Source organism: Musca vetustissima, unplaced genomic scaffold (assembly GCF_032173495.1).
Source record: "Musca vetustissima isolate MV318-11 ecotype Yass unplaced genomic scaffold, APGP_CSIRO_Mvet_v1 utg2694, whole genome shotgun sequence".
NCBI classification, from domain to species: domain Eukaryota; kingdom Metazoa; phylum Arthropoda; class Insecta; order Diptera; family Muscidae; genus Musca; species Musca vetustissima.
The window spans coordinates 680-23638 of record NW_026884399.1 but is presented as its reverse complement, the minus strand read 5'-3'; the positions used below and the strand labels follow the sequence as shown (position 1 = coordinate 23638).

General features: G+C 32.6%; 2 protein-coding genes across 2 annotated transcripts; both read right to left on the bottom strand.

Moving 5' to 3' along the window:
• Positions 1-459: 459 nt before the first annotated feature.
• On the bottom strand, positions 460-3871 carry LOC133331406 (protein late bloomer). Its single transcript, XM_061539800.1, has 5 exons — positions 3808-3871; positions 1129-1311; positions 891-1055; positions 625-822; positions 460-566 (listed from the first exon to the last, which is right to left on the bottom strand). The coding sequence occupies exons 1-5, from the start codon at positions 3865-3867 to the stop codon at positions 489-491; spliced, it is 684 nt and encodes a 227-aa protein (XP_061395784.1). The 5' UTR covers positions 3868-3871; the 3' UTR covers positions 460-488.
• A 4465-nt stretch (positions 3872-8336) lies between these two features.
• LOC133331387 (uncharacterized) lies at positions 8337-9624 on the bottom strand (the record flags this gene model as incomplete). The annotated part of the gene is made up of 4 exons (XM_061539782.1): positions 8337-8454; positions 8858-9031; positions 9155-9331; positions 9460-9624. Coding segments are annotated over 4 exons (597 nt in total), but the record flags the coding sequence as incomplete, so codon positions are not given.
• Positions 9625-22959: the final 13335 nt, after the last annotated feature.

Here is a 22959-nt window from a genome sequence, read left to right as displayed (position 1 = left end):
AATTCGGGACTCAAATATTAAAATTTTTTAATTTTTATAATTCATACATGTGGTTTTAAAATACCGTTTTGAATTATACTATTATTTAAATATATTATAACATGCTTGATATCTTGTATTTTATTTATTAACTAAAAAAAGATTTCCGATGTAAAACAAGTAATTCATCGAAAATACTTACTAATATTTTAAAAAGTCTTCTAATATAACATACTAAGTATATATACAATTATCAGAAGTTTAAATCTTAATTCTACATTATTTTAAATAATTATAACCTACATTGTTTAATGTTGTTAATCTTTACAAAATAAAGGGTGATTTTTAGCTATTATCTTTTTGGCAACATTTAAAATAAGATGTAGATAATATGACTAGAATAAACTAAATTCATATCTATGCGATAAATTACAAAAGTAAAGCTCAAAACAATGGAAACATTTCGAAATAAATACTTAAACTAAAGACATGACTGGGGTTACTCTACTTTAACTATAAAATCGTCGCAAATCTCTGTAATTTCGTATGCTGTCAATCAAAAGGCAAGAGAAAATGGAACCAATAAACTGTAAATGAAGGAAAGCATTAGAATTTTGTATCAAATAACAGTACAGATATACCCACCTCGGTCACAATGATTACCCAACTAAGAATATTAAAGTACTCAACTTTTGATTTGACATATTCACGATATTTGTCGGCACAGCCGTCCTTGTATAAATTAAATATTTTGGTACAATTGTGATCTTTGCAGCAACTTGTTGGTGGATATTTGTCAAGGAGGTAATAATCTTCAGGGCTATTTTTGCCACAGCATTGTAACTGAAATCATAAACAAAAACGTACCAGCGTTAATGTTATGGTTGTATTTCAAAACTCTTCTTACTTACCCATTCCTCATAGAAGGATAAATTTTCGCTAGGTTTCAAATGTAGCGGATCCCATAGCTCATCAAAACCTTGCTCCAGCTTCTTCGAACCACTATTCAGCGCTGTATAGCTAATGCTCACCAATACAATTTGCATTACCAGCAATGCTATTAACAGGACAGTAAACTATAGATGCAAACAAAGGAAATTACAAAATTAGTTTTAAGGAGTTTTTATAGCCCGATGAATGTTTACTTACACTGATCAACATATTGGAAAATTCAAAGATGGTTGCCACTGTTCCGTAGATGGCCGTAAATATTAACACTCCTCCCAAGGTCATTATGACAATGGATGCCAATTCTTCGCCATGATCAAATTTTTCATCATCTACACTTTTGTGTAGCCATGATCCGAACCACGTCAATATGGAACCAAGAATCTAAAATGAAGGCAAATATGAGATCATTTTTAAAAGTGTATAAATTAAAAGTTTCCTTGTGTTGATTGTGTGTAAGAGGCGATTTTAACCGCCATATAGGACGAACCTCATAGCCGACGTCATTGGACATTGACGATATTTTCAAATAGTTAGCTGAGAAACATTTGAAGCAATTACAATCGGCATTTTGAACAAATTTTCCAGTGAAGAAATTGAAATAATTAGTTTTCATTATTTATTCCAAAATATTTCTAAAACTAAAAAAGTTTGCAAATAGTTAATTAAAAAATTTTATTTTCTTGTTTGAGTAGGCGTAATCCGATTGCCATATAAATCACAATATTTGATATTGAATGTACTCAATTAAACATTAAATACGACAAATAAATAAACGACTGTGATCAGTAATTAAAGATCAGAAGTCTGACGGGCCTACAATATGATACCCTTCACCAATTTTGATATATACAAGAGAGGATCCTAAGATTCCTATTGTTAGTGAGATACATACCATTTAAACTATGTACAACAAACGTCGTTCTCAATCTGATATATATATACAAAACTTAATGTGAATTGGCCTGACTTGTGTGTTTGGTGTACCAGAGCGGGAAGAGATATATATGAAAGGAGAGATGGTATTTACCGGGTAAACCATTTAGGTATTTACTATATTGAATCGCTAATACAACATATTACATCCTATTTCCGGATTTCTGTTATCAAATCGATTCAAAATGGATAGTTTAAAATACTTTTAACACGTGGGTGCTAGTATAAATACGGATTATTTACCGAAATATTGGGTGTAGACTTATTAACTGACAAGCACTTGGCGCCGACTGGCAAAATTTGGCTCTCATGTTTTAAATCTTAAAACGAATACTCCATGTTTTGATATAGCCCCCATATAACCGTATTTCCCGATTTAAGGTTATTTTTGTCTTTTATACATATTGTACAATCAAATTGGTTGTAATTTGGCACAGAGAGTTATCAATGAGTATCAAATATCTATGCCAAAATTTGTCGGCGTAGGTCCATATTTTCTGGTGGCTTCCATATAACGGACCCCGATTGGGTAAAAACTATTAAACGGCTGAACCACTTGGCGTAGGTTAATAAAATTTCGTTCACATATCGCCAAAATTTTCGGTATGGGAAATGGGATCTTCAAAATACACGTCAAGTGGTTCGCCAGTTAATCCACAATTACTGTAAATCGTCATTCAAGATTCAATTCAGTATGGTATGTCCATTGGAGCTTTGGTTTACCATTTTATAAAACTTCACTGATACTAAATATATATGAGTCAAACATATCACTTGGGTGAACTAAATCTGAAACCTATATATCGAATTTCAATGGGGTTCATCCTTCAGCCAATAAAGTGGACTGGGCAAATTTTAATCTCATCCGTATCATAAATGCGACCCCTTTTTGTAATGACCATTATAGGTGTGAATTCTTAAATCTTTTTTATAAACTATTGCATGCTTGGAATTTTAAAGAATTCGTTTTTATAGAACAAAAACTTCGAAGAAAACTATAAGGGTACATTAAAAAAAAATCATGGGCCATTAAACAATTAGCTCTATTAAAGGCGGTGAATTTGTAAACAACTGTTTTTTTTTATTTCATCCGATGTATCCGTCACACTTTCCGACATCATACGCTACAGTATAGCATAGTTCCAAAAGAAAAAAGTGACCTTATTCCTATATTGAATGGTATAAAAAGGTAAGCCTGGTCGAACTATACACATTTTTCCACTTATACGACATTAAATTCAAATTAAATTCAAAATTTCCACAAAATCGATATTTGAAAAGTGAACATTTATTCCATAGCCTATTGTCAGATTCACACGAGTTTAGCATAGCGTAACGAACTGATTCTAGAACTGGGATTTCAGGTTTACTTTAAAACACTTCATATTTTATAATTTCGCCAGGTTTCATTTATAATGGTGCACGAATCTGCCAAATTTCTACGATATTTTACGTACTTTACAGACACTTTTATTTAAATTATTCAAATTAAGAAAAACATTGTAACCCTGTGTAACTTAGAATTGTTTATAAAACACACTAATCACAAATATGACAACATACATACACATGTGTATGTATATGTAGTATTAGCCATCAATGATTCATAATAAGAAGAAAAAGATGTTTGAAAAAATAAAGAAACTTCCGCAATGTCTGCATTGATAATAGAATATTTTATTTGTCCAAACACACAAACAATTAAGAAAACATGAGCATTCAGGCACTTCAGGTAACATACAACAAACAGCAATATTTTTAACACACAACTTCTATCGCAATAACAACCGGTAATTTTCGAATTTTGTTTATTTTTAAAATATGACGCGGCGCTATATGACTAATTACTTTTTGGCCTAGCCATGGTCGGCGGTCTATTACAAGACTATTTTTTTTTTGTTTATACAATTGCATCATCGTCAAATTACCCCGAAATACACTTACCGCACAAATCACATTCAATATAATCACAATTATCTTGTAGGTCGGTTTAGAGATATACATTTTGATAATCTGCACAAATGAGCTTGAACTTAAACTAGAATTATTCGTTTATAAGCGATTTACGCAAAACAACAATCGTAAAAATTATATTTGCATTTAATAGCATTTGCTTATCGCTTGGACAGAACACATATTTTGAAATAAAATCGTATCGATCCGCAAGCACAGAAGCATCCGTTAAAGATTCGCGCGTTGTTCGAACTAAACGCCAACATGTGACAAATACTCGGAGCGTTCCCTCGCCGAAGCAAAAAATTGTGTAAAAAATTGTTTAGCCAAATTGTTAAGAGAATTTCTCTCTCGGTGAATGAATAGAAAATGACTTGTCTTTGTTAATGACACAACTAACTGAAATCTCAAAGTATAAAAAACACAAACACTGAGACCGCAAATGAGAGACCGACCAACAAAGTTTGTTTTGATGTCATGTATTAACAACATTGTCGCATGTACGCATATACATACACGACTGGCACAGTGTTTCAGGTAGCTTGATCCATGGTACAATTATTCAAGGCACGCCATAACAACATATAAATTACAAATATTTTTCATATTGTGGCTTGTTATGCCAGAGTCGTATTCAAAATGTGTGTATTTGTTATGTTTTGAAGAATATAAAAAATTCATTCTAAAATCAATTTGTTTGCAGATGAATTTTGCAACATTGGTAAGACGAAATTTATGATTTTTGAATCCACTCTTTTCAACCAATTTGGTATAAAGGGTTCTGGAAAAGTTGATTTGATTTTTTTAAAAAAACGTTTAAGTTCCATTATAGGCGGTTTTTTTAACAAATCTATACCCATTTCAGGCTTGAATGTATTAAAGAAAATCTAAGGAGGATTATAGGCATGGATTTTTAAGAAAAAATTTAATAACCTTATAGGCGAGGATTTTTTAAAAGAATATTGATTGACCGTAATAGGATTGAATTTTTTTACGAAGAGCCGTTTTAAGTTTGAAATTTTTTCCATCGACCAGTTTAAATGTGGATATTATAATATTTATTTACCAAGCTGTTGGCCAATATAATAATTAGCTTCATTTTAAGATATTTTCGTATGACCAAAACAATTTTTGCGCGCACATTCCAAAAATTTGATATTAAAATGTTAAAAAAATTGTAATATTGCCCATTAGCAATTTAAATCATAAATTTTCCAGCTATAAAAATGTTCATTCCACTGTGCTTTCACAGACAAGATGCACTGCATGATAGCGCTAAAAACAATTCAGAGGAATTATAATCGAAAGTGAAACATTAATTTATCTGTTTGTGTTTTTTTTTTTTCTTCACACTCTTGAAACATGTTGGATGTTCGAAAGGAAAAAAAAACAAAAAATGACGAAAGTTCAAACAATGGACATCTTTGCTTAATGAAACTTGCCAGGGACATAAAAAATCACCGAAGAAACATTGTCATAGCCACTAACATAATTTTAATCGATGTTCGTTGTAGTGTCAAATATAGCGGAAAATTAATAAAGAGACTATGGATCACCAATTTCGGATAGGGGGAGATAAACACATAACATACGATCTATTCATCCATCTATCGCTACACCAAAACCAAAACATTCTTCAGGCACTCACTCGAACAACAATTCAATGGCGGCAGATTTCAATAAAAACAGAATCATTAAAATGTTGAAGCATCAGACATACGGACCAACAGACACCTGATACAATTTGTGGGGTATGAAAATGAGTAGGAGGTTGTGGTTCAGAACTTTATCGATTTGGAATTTGTGTGTTCTGCAGTGGAAATCCAATGATTTATAGTCAATGTCAATTCAATGCAATAATAGAATGAGCAATTTTCGTTGTCTCTTTAGGAAATTGCTTATAAAAATTATTTTGAATGGGGAATTATATGACAATTGAGTTAAATTTTAATGTAGGAAATGTGCAAAACGGAATAAACTTCAATGGAATGTAAAAGTAACTTAATATAATTAAAAATGCATCCATGGATCATCAGTGTAATATAATCCGTAATAAGGGGAAATTGAATACCGTAGATGTTGGGTAAATCTTCCAAACTTAGTTTAAGTTCAAAGAATTCTGGTCCACTCTTTCTGGTACCTCCCCCACAAAGGGTAAACATTTTCAATATTTATAAATACAATATCAGGCGACTGGAATGTCCGATTTGAACTAAATTTTGCACAGCTTGTTATCCTTTCCAAGTCTAGATCAAGTAAAAAATGGGATCTATTGGTCCACCATAAATTGTCAAAATTGTCAATATCTATAAATCCATTATTAGGCTAATAGAATGTCCGATTCGAACCAAACTTTGCAAAACCCATTTTCTTTACGAAGTCTAGATCATGTTCGAAGATGGGTTCCATTGGTCCACTCCTTCTGGTACCTCTCCACAAATGGACAAAATTTTCAACATTTTTAAATCCAATATCAGCCGAATGGAATATACAATTTGAATCAAATTTTGAACTATTATCATTACAAAGCCTAGATCACGTCCGGAGATTGATCCCACTGTCCTACAGATTTAGATATAACTCCCATATATATTTTCGTCCGATTTTATGTAAATGGTGCACTAAAGTCCCTATATATCTTACGATTTGCACGAAATTTGGCATAGCTTAATGAATTAAGCCTAGAATGATGTGTGCTAAGTTTCGTGAATATGTTCGTCCAATTTAATGTAAATGGAGCACCAAAGACCCAACGTTATGCCGATTGGAACAAAATTTGCACAACATACAGAAGTTACTATAACCTACCGTGTGTCAAGTTTTGTTGGAATAGTCCGATTTTAAGTAAAAAGAGCCAAAGCCCATTAGATATTTGAATGACATGTTTATGGATAGATCCAAGTTGGTTCACATTTAGATAAAGATAAAAAAGATAAAATGATCCTTCAAAAATGCTACGTCTGACCGGATGCATCTGTGTAATATACCCATAGTGGTGAAGGGTTTCATATAGTCGGCCCGTCCGACGTTACTACTTTCCTTACTGGTTTATTTGTTTAATTTAGTTTAGATGAGAGGAATCACCCTCCAAGAGCCCATAATCCCAAACTACAATGTAGATATGTGCCCTAACTTTAATACTGTCAACTCTATCGTGACATACATACGGACATGGCTAAGTTGCATGGAAATATGATTTCAATCAAGAATATATACTGTCTCTAGTGGATATTTCGAAATGTTGCAAGTATAATAGAGGGTATAGAACTTACGATGGTGGGTCACCATCTTCTTTTCAGTTAAATATTGTTAAATTCGCCAGGAATCTCCTAGTTGTTATTGTTTTTATATAGTATACCAGAAGTAAAAATCATACAATTGTAAAACACACAAATTATGTTATCCGCTTCCTCCTAAAAGTATGCTGCGATATCAGAAAATACAACAGAAAAGCTATGAATAGATGCGAACCACTTATGGACAAACCGACGCACATGGAATATACGAGTACTTAATCAGATTCTCAAATTTTACAATATCTCACACAAATTATCGAATATTATTATAAGAAACAATACAAATTCCAGGATCAGCTCTTGGTAATTATAATTAATTAACTATATACTAGCCATAGATCGTAAAACTGAAATTATATGTATTTCGTTAAATCTAGTTGAACATTTAAATGTGATCAAACATTTTCAATTTATTTCATATTTTTATTAGTTTATAAACAAATTATTTTTATTAATTTCATTATTAAGTTATTTGTTTTATAAATGCTTAATTGCTTCGATAATGTTAATATTATTAATTAATCTGTTCTCGATACTAACATTATTACAAAATATATATGAAAGTCTTATTTAATCTAATAAGAACTTATTGTAGGCACTTTATTTTATTAAATGTAAATTTATTTCAATATAACAATGCATATTTATTAGAAAGTCTTAATCTTAACATCTAAACAATTAAAGATTTTCGTATTTAAAATTAAAATAACAAAAAATAAATCAAATGGAAAATACAATATTTATATATGCAGCAACGTCAATTCCTTCATACAACATATATTTTTCAATTTCCTGATTTTATTGAAATAATAAATTTAGGAAACTATTTCAGACAAATAATAAAAAATTAAAATTGCAAAAGCGACAACTTGGCATTAAGATGATGATAATTATTACGACGGTGATGGTGCTGATGAGGTAGACAGACTAGCGAGTCGGCAATATCGATCGTTTTGTCTCCATGTAGATCGACGATATTCCATACGAAATCTGTTTCAGTAGTTGTGGCGACATTGGCAGCTTTGATGAAAAAACAATGAAACTGAAACTATTTATCTTTGGTCTTTGTTGAGACAATAATATTAGGTTTGTTTTCCGGCGATTTTCCCGAAAATGCGTTCATCGAAATCGAGCCAAATCCACTTAAAAATTTATTGATCATCATTGTTTTAAATTGATCATAATGAGGATCGGCATATTAGCTTCTATAGCGATCATGATGTTGTTGTTGATGATGATGTGCGTCACAGTTTTCCAACATTTACTTGGAGTAGTATTTCGAACGACGCCAACGATTCACAATGCTGTTGGCCATAACAAATGCAAATGTGGCACAAATTAGCTGAAATTATAAGACAAAGCAAAAAATTAGAAAACAATCTTTATAACAAATTGCCTATGAATGTACAGTGGTTCAAAGGAATAGAACTTTAATATGACGATAACTAATGGTGATAATATGATCAAGGTCTTTTCCAACATAATTCACATTTAATCGAAAGATAATATAAATGGAAGCTTTATCTTTACCTAATACGGCTATATCTATGACCCACTGTGTGTATTTTAACATAATGTCGTCATGACCACCCGCAAATAGGAAATAACAAGGGCAGACGACACAAAATTAGCCGAGATGTGGATGATTCAACATTTATGCTACAAACACTAATCTTGTTGGTCAAATATACCTATGTGTGTGTATTTTTATACATACATGCAAATAGCCAAACCACACAACTTACCTCAATGACAACATAAACGAGAACGAAAATATTCAAATATGTCCAACTTTCCGAAACGAAATTCACAAATTTTTGACGGCAACCTTCCATATTCAATTTGTCTGTTTTCGAATCATAGCAGCTGTGGGGTGGTAAATGATAATCGACGGAACCAGTGTTTCCACAACAGCTCAACTAAGGAAATACAATAAAATATAAAAAAATAATAGTAATAAAAGTAATTATTCGATCACAATTTTGGTAAGCGGCAGCGATCAAAGCCCACTAACCAAAACGCAATTCCGACTACCAACTTACCCAACGTTCAATGTTGGCAATATGACTGCCATTTTCAGGTTTAATCGGCGTTGGTTGGTCGCGCCAAATTTCATCGAATGCCTTGTCTGCGTTAATCAAAAACGATGTTTGGAATATCCAAAAGAAGCCGAGGATGATAACATGCGTAATGGCCAAAATAATGACAATCAAAGCAAACTAAATGGAGGAAACGAGAGACAATAAAATAAAATATATCGCCAAAAAAAGGAATAAATTATGTCAATTAAATTGATAATTTATTGTTTAAACAATTATATTAGTTGATTTAATCATACGCCACTTACAATTTTCAAAATGGTACTCCTTTCGCGAGCAGCACCCACGATGCCAATTATGATGAACAACAACACGGCCGAACTCATGCCGACCAGTGTGTAACCGACAGTATCAAATTTTTCGAATTTGATTAGAATAAAAGCTCCGAGTGCAATTAGGGCTATTGAAAGGATCTGGAAAAAAAGAAAATTGTGAAGATAAATAAAAAATATACAAGTTAGCGTATAATTAATAATATCTATTATACGACATGGTATCCGTACAACAAATATGTATGTCGAATGATAGACGAATAATGACATTATACTTCTCATCAAAGAAACTTGTGGCGATGAGATTTTCTCCATATTAATTTGATATGGTGCATAAAAATACAAAATATTCAATATTGATTCCAAGCTGATCAAAATGAATTTGAATTGATAGAACAATTCGAAAAAAAGATCGAATAATACTTTACATTTCCACCAACGAAGAATCTCATTAGTTAGTGTAGTTTGTTAACGGGCTGCAATAACGTTTTTTGGAACAGTGGTAATGTCTTTTAGGTGTTATTTTTAAAGGATGGCGGCGCCAAATGAGTTAATAACAGTAGGTACTGTTAGAAAGGACCATTCCAAAAAGTGAAGTGAATTGTAAAATTTCAGAAAATATTTAAATTGACTATTTAGAGCCCTAATCACAAAATGTTCTTGCATGTTCTCTTTAAAATTTTTATTACAAGACACATACAAATATATTTGCAATAGGGTAATAATAACAGCAATGCTCTTGACCAAAAAAAATCTAAAGATGGAATTTGTTCGCATTTTGTTATAAAAACTATTAATTGTTCACTGTCGAAATGTCCTTGTAACACATTTCTTTGAAAACAATATTCAACAATAACACAAATATAAACCATGCAAATTATCTCATGTCGAACATTAAGAATAAAAAAACAACAACAACAAATCGTAAAACTAGTTCAAAATGACTTGTCGTTATAGAAACAAAAAACGCAAATTACATTAAGATGGTTACAAATTCATATTGCTATGTATATTGTAACAAAAAATGAGGGACTGAGAAATTCTTTTTGTATGATTTCTTTTAAAGTAAATCCACGATACTGAGAATAAACAAGTCTTAAAAGCAAATAAAGTAGCCAGAACAAAACCCCTTCGAAGGAACTCCTAAACCCTTTTGTCGCAAAGTCGCTGTCAATATAGATATTTTTTACGATCTGTTGTCTGAGAACAGCTGACCACAAAACACAAACATATAATGAACTTAGCTATTAGGGAACCATGTAAAATGTATAAGAACAATCTTCGCAAAACATTTAAGAAAAATTACCAAAATATGGCATCATGTATGAAAGAATTTTTTACTGAACTTCTTGGCAACAAATGAAAAGTAAAACACCATTGTTCATAAAGTTCATATCACAACATCACAAATAAGGCCTCGAATGGAATATATTTTTAGCCACACAGTGGCCGTTATCGGTACTGAGGCTACCAAAGTGTGAAAACGATGTAAAACATATATGGGAAGTAGATCCAAATTCAGAATTACAACTACTTCGGTTGAACGATCATCAAATTACCAAAAATAGAGACCGAATTTGCATGGGTGTTATATTAAAATATGGGCCTGTATTGGACATTTATTGGGTACTAAATGTCTCCCCATATAACGGTACCTCCTAATTTACAGTGCTGGTCGCAATTATGATCCGATCTAATTGAAATTTGGCACATATCACTTATTTGGCCCAAGGACGAACCCTATTGAAATTAGAGAAAATAGGTCCAGATTTGGATATAGCTCACATATATTTTTTCGACCGATTTTATGTGAATGGCGCACCGCAAATTTAGTAGCGAGTATGGTATTTAGTCTAGAATGCGTTTGTTAATTGAAATCGGTTCAGATATAAATATAGCTCACATATATACTTTAGTCCCATTTTATGTATATGGTTCAACATAGATCCTGTTCTATTTGAACAATATTTTGTTGTTTAAATCGGTTCAGATGCATATATAGCTTCCTCATATATGTTATTCCGATTTTATGCAAATGGAGGAGCTTATGTCTGTTCGCTTTACATGAAATATTACATAGCGTATTGGATTGAAGTCGTTTCAGGTTTAGATATAGCTTCCATATATATTTTCATCCGATTTTATCAAAATGATATAACAAATAACAAAAGTTTGTCCGCTAGGGACGAAGTAGTGTACAACGTACCAAATCTGTTTATTTGTTTGTCCTTGACCATAATTGGAACTTCATGGACAATTTTAAAGGAATCAGCTCTATATTTCCACCCTCTAATATGGTAATGTGTTACTAAATAATATCTGAATACGTAAGCACCTGTAAATATTTAAGTGTAACTCCCACTTCCGAATAGATACATCAATATAGGTCAACCACTCCTCTTGGATATACTATCAACTTATCGGGAGTAAATATATAAGTCATAGAATTAAAATTTTGTAATTTTTCACACAAAAGTCAGAGTTCATTTGACCCGCTAAAAGCAGACATGCTTATTCTTTGGCCCGATCCCCTTCGAACCATAATTGCGGCCTCTGGAGCGACCAGAAAAACGGACAAAAATTAAGTATTTGGTCCATTTTATCCCCTAAATATTAACCGATCTAAAGATCAAAAACAATACAGACGGACGAACGGACACACATGTCTAGATCGACTCAGCTAGTCGAGATATGATGATCTTGGGGCTGCACAAAACTATAATACCCTGACAACATAGCTGTGTAGGGTATAATAACGTGTATTGGATTTTTTGTCGAGATAAATTTTGGATAGCGCACTGTGTTGCAGCATACCAAATGGTGGATGCCACGGTTTCTCAAATGCGTCCATTTACATATAGATTTTATACATATTTTTCTAGATGATTGACATTCAATTTTTCATAAATTTAAGATTGGTATGTGTATGGGTTGTTTTAATTTAGTTCAAATATCTATGTACTTCACACAGTTAATTTCGTCCGATTCCATTTCAATGGTCCTCCAAAGATGTTATGTCTATTCTATCTAAAGGATATTGTATGCCGTAAATATTCACCTCGGGAAAACAAGATCTGGAAAATATGATAGGTAAAAAAGTGGAGCTGATGACCTTTAATCGGTCAAGATGGTGCAAATATCGCGAAATATTGTCCAGGCTCGGAATATAGAAACGCAGAAGGTTAGAATCTCGTGGTAGTTGTGTAGGACATCATATGGTCGGCTCCGTCCGACTATACCGCCATTGTTGTTTCATTATTTATTTCTTTTTTATTTTATTTATTAATTTTTTTGCTAATAATCATCCTTTAAAGGAATTATCAGTATAGGCCCACTTCTAAAGTATAACACTCAGTACCTTCCGAATTTTCCTATTTACGAAAATTGAATATACTTATTTACTTTTGTGCCCTTTAGTATTGACAGTTTAACGTTGTTTTCGTACCGAAAACAAAAAACCTAAGTTCCTCTTAAGATTTAACCCACATAAACTATAATCGTAATAAGCAGTAGAACTTATACAACAATAACAACAACATACCTACTAATATTATTCTCATATATTTTCAGAAGTGAAAGCTATTAAACACTCTACAAAGGAATAAACATTTCAATTCTTTATTGTTGTTAGTCAAATTAATAAATATTTATGTGTTTCTAATCGAATGCCGGGTGTGACTCATTTGTTTCGGATTTGCATCACTGATACGAAATATCTCGCAAACAAAAACCCAACAAACTGCGAAAATATACAATTTCCCAACAACAATACCGCATCTGAATAAATGGCACACTTTTGTTTTGTATTTTTTCTTTTTATTTAACAATTTGTGTGATTTGCGTACCCGATTTGTGTGAAAAGGTGAAAAACATCGAAGTGTAAATAGACAATGTTCGAAAATAAGAGGGGTAGTAATGAAATTAACAGTCTAAAGGGATTTTCAAAAAAAAAAAAATGAAATGCTTTTTAAAATTTCTTATGGGGTCATTTGTGATTGCGACAATTGATTTTTATCGAATACGAAAGATTCATTTTTACATTTAAATAATCTGATGATTGTTAATATGTTAACAAAAATCCATCCATTACTTGGTAGGTCTATTTCGTTTATCTCATAATTATCATGATAATAGTTCTATCATAATAAATGATTGTCATATATATGCATACAATATACGTCAAATAGATCATTATAGAACAGTTTATTATGATAAGTGAAACCTCCTCCCACCTCGTTATTTATCTTTCTACACAACCCTAGTTGATATACGAATGCCAAGTATGAGTAACTCGCCAATTGCGTACCCACATGTAAACAATCGGACACATGTACCACATCGGACCAATGTTGCCTTATTCTGGCCATTTGTTTAAAAAAAAAAAAAAACATATTTATAGACGAAGTAATGAAATAATACACGTTTAGGTGTCAACATAGACAAAATGTCAGCAGTGACAGCAACAGCAGCAGCAGCGCTGAAAACGACATCAACCCAACTCTGCAAAGCATAATGACCACTGAAATCGATTTGTAAACTGGTCGGTCTTAGACCATGAAAATCAAATATATACATATAAACATGCTCGTACAAACTTATTTAAGTATTGCAACTAATGTTGTAAACATGAGAAAGTCGCGATGGCGTCTCCCAACTTCTATTATCGATAGACAACAACGATTGACAAATGTCATTTGTCGATGGACATTCCAACAGATTTTGATCACTATTGCGCGTGTGTGTGTGTGTGCGTGCGACGTTGCATGCATAATTTAATAACGCTAATAACAATAAATTATTAGCCAAAAAATGGACAATGTCACTCGGTAATGCATTAATAAAACAAATTAATTGAAATAAATCAGCAGCAGTGGTTGGTAATCAGTTAACAATTATTTACACAAATCAACACCCATGTACGGATAAATGAATGGAATTGAGCTGAATGTTCACTTTGTATTTGGTCATAATTTGTGTCGATGTGTTGGTTTATGCTTATGATTATGGCTATAGATGAACGTGTGCCAAGACGGAATCTGACATACCAAGTAGTTTGTAGTTGGAGAATCACATGCCAATTGATTGACTCGATTTGAATTCACAACGACATCTGATAATTTTTTGTTTTCATTAGAAGACGATAATTTCATTTTATTTCCTTACAACGATAGACATGCTTAACAGGGTATGGCGTTTTCAATATTATAGCCTTATTGGAAATCACTTTCCACTCACCGAGAATTGAGTCAGAAGATTTCCATTTGTACGTGATAAAAAGCAAATAACTATTTTGTACAGTATTTTTCTGTGATCATTCCAAACAGTATACAGTGGCGAATAAAATATGACCAAGGGTTTTCTCGTTTCTAAAATAATGAAAAATTATATGTGGCCTATGTCAAAACATGGACAAACATTACACATCGGTTATCCTTTCTCAATACCAAAGTTTTTCCCAATAAACGAGAAGATCTTAATGAACGATTTGATCTAAAGAAATTAGGTGAACAAGTGCAATAGAAACTATATGAATGCAATAACCCGAACTAGAACCTAATTCGTTCCGGAACTTACTAACCATGGCCCAATATCAGGTCATCCAGAAGGCGAATTCCGACATAAATACAACCCTGCATCTAAATTTTTTGTCAAACGTTATTTTTGTGGCGAACATTTCTTTTAGAAAATAAATATTTTGCCAAAAATGTAGATATCAGCTAGCCTTGGTCCCGACTCTAAAACAAAAAACACTTATGTAATATGTAATAGTTATTCGAAGGATCTATTTTGTTATCCCTAAAAATCCAAAATAAATAGAAAAACAAACACAATTATCGTAATTCACTTTTGTGGCAAACGGTGACTATGTAATTCGATCTACTAATGACAAACTCAATATGAATTCACTTGTAACATTTTGTAATTGTTTTATTCACTTCATTTGCGATCTATTGAACATGATTTTTGCAATCATCCGTTTAATGCTTATTAATAGAAATGTATTACTAATAAATAAGGAAATGTAATATTAACCAGTAAGCAAAGCTGTATAACCGGAAAGGCTGAAAAATCTGACGGTCACCTACTGCTAATTCCAGATACTGGGAAAATTTTTAGGACATATGCATGTGATAATAACTTTAATAAACAATATCAGAAAATGGGGTTTGTCTTTTTGTTCGGCCGGGCCATCATAAATATATTGGAAGTTACAGGATATTAATGTTAAAGCCCACGTGAAAATATACTACAGCCAATGAATTTGGGAAGGGTAGCTAAAATCTCTTATGTGATCAGAAATTGGTTGCCTTTGTACATAGGGGATATCAAAAAAAAGTGAACCTATGCAGACAATGTTTTCCACTGATATCTTGGAAACTAATGGAGACCAGATATACTATATATTGCAGCCACTTCTGATGTTAAATTTCCTAAAATTTACACCATACAAGTTGAGATGAAAAAACAGCAACCAACTTCAGACTGCTGTCATTTCTAAGCCATTCGTCCGACAGCTTTTAAAATTATTCCAGTGACAGCTCAGAAGTGGCTATCGTTAGAGCACTCCAGCATTTAAATGTGAATAAATCGTCTGTGTCTTGTACCGTCGCTCGTTACCGTAATACTGGTAGCGTAGCCCGACGACAAAGTAGTGGAAGGAAGAAAACAGCAACATCAGCAGAAATGGTTCGAAAGGTAATGAAGCGACTTGATCGAAACCCGCTTCGCAGTGGCCGAAAAAATGGCTCTTGAGCTGAACATATTCCAATATTCTATTCGGCAAATATTGAAAAATGAGATCGGGGTAAAGCCATTGTGTCTGGAGTATTTTGTAGTATTTCATTGGCCGTTTGAAGGCCGTAATTCGTGCCAAAGACGATTCGAATTCGAACAAATCTAAACATATTCTAAAATTTGATGCTATTTCCGATATTTTTGCTTTCATTCAATAAAATTTTAAAAAATGTAAAAATTATGGCGTTTGACTTTGTTTTAGTTTTTTATCTCATCCTGTATGTCCAAAAAATGGATTATATGGACAATTTTTCCAAGCGAGTGTTGTAAACTTCAACGCACAAGAAATACTACATATTTTCAACATTATTCGGAATAGTTCCAAAAATATTAAAACCATAAAACGTGGTCGTATATTGATGGTAGTTTGGGAAATGTATCTAAAATCTTAAAAAAACCCGCAATTTAGAGACCGAAATCATATGAGGCAATATCTGAACTGTTGATTATCTCCGCTAGGAATATTTGGAATGAAAATCGCTAAGTTACATTTTCTGGGGACTATCACTAAATATGGACCGATAAAGTTCATTTATGAACCTGACTTTTTAAATTTTTTCATATCATTTGCAACACCTCGAAATATTGACCTATAAAGTATATATTCCTGATCAGAATAACATTCTATATCGATTTATGCGTGTCTGTTTTGTCCGTCTGTTGAAATCCCGATTGAAATCGCAATTTTTTAAATAGTGCTCTGAAAAGATATTGCTAGTACTCTTAAATGTTTGGTATTGCAAATGGCATATACCGGTCCACGTTTTGGTGTAGCCCCTATATAACGTTAGCCCCCAATATTTGGTTTTCGTTTTTCAATTAAATTGGATGTAATTTTGAATTTTGGGTTATCATCGTATAGCACATCCTTGTACCAAAATGAACGCCCGTCCCCTAATAGGCAATCATCTTTTTCTCGCGTCTTTTTCGATATATTCAAGTTCCTATCATAACATGAGTTTTCTCCTAGGACCCCCATTACGTTTAAATATTTTGAATGTCATCCTCATGGTGGAGGGTATAAAAAGTTCGGTCGGGCAAAACATAACTTTTTAAATTGTTTTATATCTCGATACCTTCCACTAAGAAATAATTGGAGTTTTCATTAGGTCTAGGCCTAACATGGACCGATATAGTTCATTTTCAAACATGACCTTGTAGTTATGTATCTTGATACCCTCAGAAGATAATACGATTAAAATTGATGAACAGAAATGACAAAATCCTCTTAGAATTCGATACTTTATAGGGTATTGAGTTCAGAATATCCCTTATGCTATAGTGAAAAACAGTTATATTTGAACAGCCAAAAAAAAATTAAATAGGCGTATGGGGACTAACCCCAAAAGAGGGCGAACAAAATACTAATAATAGAATCCCAAAATACTGAAATTTTGATAATTTTTGGTGGGAAGATTTGACATCCAATTCAAACCCAATATACTTAATTACAGCCAATTGAAAAAACTGTCCATAATTCTCAAGATGCGCATATTTTGGGGGTTAGCTATATGGAGTCTACAACAAAAAGTGGACCGAAATTAATAACTTTTGGTAGAGAGATTTCATAGCAACAGAGAATTCAAAGTACCAAATAACAACCATTTCCGATGAAAAACGTTCTCAAACTCCCAAAATACTGAAATGTTATGGGTACCTTTATATAGGAGCTACCCAAATAAGTGGATCGATATTGTGCAGATTTGGTACCCAATTAGAAACAAAAACTCTCAAAAACCCCAAAAAGATGGTATATATACCCTGTCGGCAAAAGCGACTGACTCTATATTAGTTTTTTTTTTTATTAAAAGTGAATTCCAACATTTCATTCAAGAACCGGAGAACACGGAAACCTGGACAAAGAACCCAATCCAGTTTCAATTGTCACCAAAAAAAGATAACATGGCAATTTTTGAAGCCCTGCTGAGTAAATACCTACTGGAAAAATATCTAATAGTTGCCGAAGCAACCAGTATCGAAGATATTCCTGAAAAAATGACAACCTCCAACTGGGAGTCATGATCTCTAATAACTACATGAAAATGTAACTTTTTGTATGTTTGATTATCCTTGTAATGCTAAAGCTTGAGTTCATTTATATATCTACTCACAGTGTCGACAAAAATTGTCACAAATTCTCATAAATACAAATGTTCATACCTTAAGATTTTAGATTTCTTCTAATGATGAAGGTTGTAAAACACTAAACATTTTAGTACAATGCCCTTTAAAAACTTCGTCTCCCAAAATGAGAAAAATTCCTATTATTTAGAAAAATATATATAATTCAACACAGAGACATCCATATATATTTTTGTATTAATAGAAGAACACCCCAATTTAAAGTCATTTTATTACGTGTTATCAGTCGAATAATGGAAGATTCGTGAAATTCTTCACTTATGTTTAAGTACACAAAATTATCTCTTCGCAATTTAAAAGTTGGTCTTTTTTAGAATCTCTGCTGTGACATTAAATATGATAAGAATTAATGCGTTTATAACGATAAAGCGTTGAAAACATAAGCCTGCAAAAAAATCTCAATGAGAGCATAATTCTTTACATGTGACCAAAGAACACGGTGTTTGTTTAGCCGATAACAACATTTCCGTAAAGTGAATTTAGAGGGTGAAATAAAATAATTAGAAACAGACAAAGCGGGAGCAGACCTGAAGATAAAATTATATTATAATAATTTTAATGGACACAAAATGTAGTGTATGTCGCGAATGGGCAGAGTGCGAATTTATATAACATTTAAAATAATAAGATGTTAACAGGGCAGAATATGTGATCTCTGCCAGAAGTAGAATAAAATCAAAAAATATACAACGTATGAAGGCCCACGTATTATAAACACTGATACTCGGTACAAAATATATACAGACATAACGACAACTTTTAATATTTTGAATTCATAAGAGAAGGTAAATTATTTGAATTTAATTTATTTTTAATTTTCCCAATTGTAGAAAATAGTCTTGAACTTTGTGAACTTTGCAACTAGGTGCAATCTTTGAAAAACTACTCTTTAGCCCACTCGTTGTTAAATAACAATGACACCATTTCTATTCGTGTGCTTTATATTTTTTTCTATGGTGAAGGACCATCTGTCTTATTTTTTATTGTATATATAAACCATTATTTGCATACATTCAGTTTTTTTTTATAATTTTCACATTTTGGGAAAATGCTATGCTTGATGTCATTTCCCATCGATGTGTTTATATTTTGGAAACAAAAATATGACGTCTGAATTTCAGTGACAGCATGAATTCATATGAGAATAACACATACATATGTATGATCCACTTTAATATAGATATGCCAATAAAAATATATTTCTATGGCTGGCTATGTGTGACGGAAATCAGGGTATTGGAGATTTCCAACAGTCTAAAATATAAAAATATTTAAATCAACAAAAAATAAAATACAGCGCCCCAAAATAGTCCCCAATGATATTTGCATATACATACTGGGGAAAATTAGATGACCAAGTGGGTAGCATTGACCTTGGCCAAATTAATTAGATCCCTTGCCGTTAAAATTGCATACATCGTAACTGTGTAATTAATTTTAAGCTGCCTTATTTTTGGGATTGTGGGCATTTCTCATGGTCATGTGCAACAGTGCTATTATGAGTAAAATAGATATACATTTACTAGGAAGGATTTAACCCATGCTTTAATGTGCAGCAATTGTACGACGAAAAAATGTTTGTAATATGTCATTCGTGACAATGATGAATTGTAGAAGCGAGCCCTTAGGCCAAAACGTAAGCACTCCCTCGGTACATTTTTTTTAAATGATGATTTTTTTTTTTTTTTTTTTTTGAAAACAATGTTATTTTTCTTGTTATGTATTTCTATCTCTATTATTGAAAAATAAATACATAAAGAATTCAGAATTAAAAGCAACATGTTTAAAATTCAGAAAAGACTTAAGTCGGAAATTTAACCGGACAAAACTAAAGTACCCCCTAACTTAAGGTGCAGAATAAACTATTAAACATGATGTCCTCCTTTATTCTCGAGGACACTTGCACATACTTTAGATATATTTGACATTCAAATGTTAATTATTTCAGGCGATATTGCTTCCAAGGCTATTATTTTGACTCCAAAAAAAATTTCTTTAATTTCCTCTACAACTTTTCTATGTATCGTTATTTCGATAATTGTTATATGTAGACGACTTCGAAAAATTTATTTAAAGCCGGAAGCCATATCGTCTGAAATAACTAATATTTTAATTTCATAAATGCCAAAAGGATGTCCAACTTAAAATGTTTTCTGGATTTTAAAAACGTCGCTTTTAATTCTGAATTCTTTATATTTGTATTCTTCAATAATAGAGATATAAATAAATAATGTAAAAATAAAAACAAATTCTTTAACTTTGTTTTCATAAAAAATATAGAATTAACCAGTAAGAAAAGTGGTAAAGTCGGACGGGGCCGACTATATGATACCCTTCACCATTTTGGGTAAATTCAACAGATGAATCTTAACAGAAGTCGCATTTTTGATTTTCACGAAACTTAACACACATCATTCTAGACTTTATTCCGTACGCTGTACCAAATTTCGTGGAAATCGAAAGGTATACAGAGACTTTGGTACACTATTTTCCTTAAATAGGACGAAAATATATATGGGAGTTATATCTAAATCTGAATCGATTTTCACGAAACTTAGCACACATCATTCTAGGCTTAATTCAGTACGCTGTGCCAAATTTCGTGCAAATCGAAACATATTTAGGGACATTGGCGCACCATTTACCTTAAATCGGACGAAAATTTATATGGGAGCTATATATAAATCTGAACCGATTTTTATGAAACTTAGCACACATCATTCTAGGCTTAAGTAAGTACGCTGTGCCAAATTTCGTGCAAATCAAAAGATATATAGGAACTTTGGTGCACCATTTACCTTAAATCGGACGAATATATATATGGGACCTATATCTAAATCTGAACCGATTTTTCCCAATTTCAATAGGGTTCGTCCTTGGGCCAAATAAGAGACGTATGCAAAATTTCATCCAATTCGGATAATAAATGCGTCCTATACTTTGTTTACAATTTAACATGGACAGACAGACGGACGGACGGACATGCATAAATCGACTTAAAAAGTGATTATATGCATATTCTCAAAAGGAACCATGGGTCTATCTTGATTCCTTTTGCCTGTTACAAACATATGCACAAAGACATAATACCCTGTTCCACAGTGTGGTGAAGGGTATAAAAAACCAAATTACAAAGAATTTAGTTGAAAAACGCGCTCAAGAACCCCAAAATACCGAAAATTGGGGGGTACCCTTATATGGGGGAACCCTTATATGGGGGTACCCTTATATGGGGGTTACCCGAATAAATTGACCTATATTTATAATTTGTAGTGGAGAGATTTGCTACCTAATAAGAACTCGACGTACTAAATTACAGTCAATTCGGTCGAAAAATACGATCAAAACCCCCAAAATACTAAAAATTTGGGGGTACCGTTATATGGGGACTACCAGAAAAACTGGACTTATATTTATAGTTTTTAGTGGAGTAATTTGGTACCAAATAAGAACCCAATATAGAAAATTTTAGAGAATTCAGTTATAAAACGAGCTCAAGAACCCCAAAATACCGAAAATTGGCGCTACCCTTATATGGGGACTATCCGAAAAAATGGACCTATATTTATAATTTTTAGTAGGGAGATTTGCTACCCAATAAGAACTCAAAGTACCAAATTTCAGCGAATTCAGTTAAAATACGTGCTAAATAACCTCAAAATACTGAAAATTGGGGGGTACCCTTATATGGGAGCTATGCCTAAACGTGGACCGATTTTCTCCAATTTCAATAGGGTTCGTCCTTGGGCCAATTAAGTGACCTGTGCCAAATTTCATCCAAATCGGATCATAAATGCGACCTGCACTTTGTTAACAAAAATACATGGACGGACGGACGGACAGACGGACATGCATAAATCGACTCAGAAAGTGATTCTATGCATATTCTCAAAAGCAACCATGGGTCTATCTCGATTATTTTTGCCTGTTACAAACATATGCACAAAGACATAATACCCTGTACCACAGTGTGGTGAAGGGTATAAAAATGTGCTGAGGGGGTGCTTAGGTTTTGGTTGACACTGTATGCGGCATTTAATGGAGAGACGGAAAAAGTCAATTTCCTTCAGAAACTTCCTAAATTTATTCTAACCATCGCTTTCAACACTAATTCATCCACCATATTCCACGAAGTCAACCTCTTTGGAAAAGTAGATCATGTTTTATATTTAAAACATTTTTTATTCAGAAAGTCAGGCATTTATGATAACCCTGAATATCGATGGAAATTGAGGAGTCGCATGCATACATCAAACTCGATTGAAATCCACGATTACTCAAAAACTACTAATCCAATCGCTTCCAAATTTCGACACGTTTCTCTGTGAGTATATGGATAACGTTAGAATAAACCCAATTGGAGAAGATCTCCCTTATTATACCATCCACCAAATGGGTGGTATAATAATATACACTGGTATTAAATATACACTCCACATATTTAATTTGACATGTCGGTATGTCTATCCGTGAAATCACAATAGAGATCGCAATATTTAAAATAGAGCTCTGTAATTTTGCACAAACAGTGCAGTCTGG

Excerpts from the sequence above, each read along its gene's own strand:
- LOC133331406 (XM_061539800.1), bottom strand. The coding sequence starts at position 3,867 with ATGTATATCTCTAAACCGACCTACAAGATAATTGTGATTATATTGAAT. Across the intron at positions 1,056-1,128 it reads TTTCCAATATGTTGATCAGT|TTTACTGTCCTGTTAATAGC; the intron begins GTAAGTAAACAT and ends TTGCATCTATAG. Across the intron at positions 823-890 it reads TATCCTTCTATGAGGAATGG|TTACAATGCTGTGGCAAAAA; the intron begins GTAAGTAAGAAG and ends TTATGATTTCAG.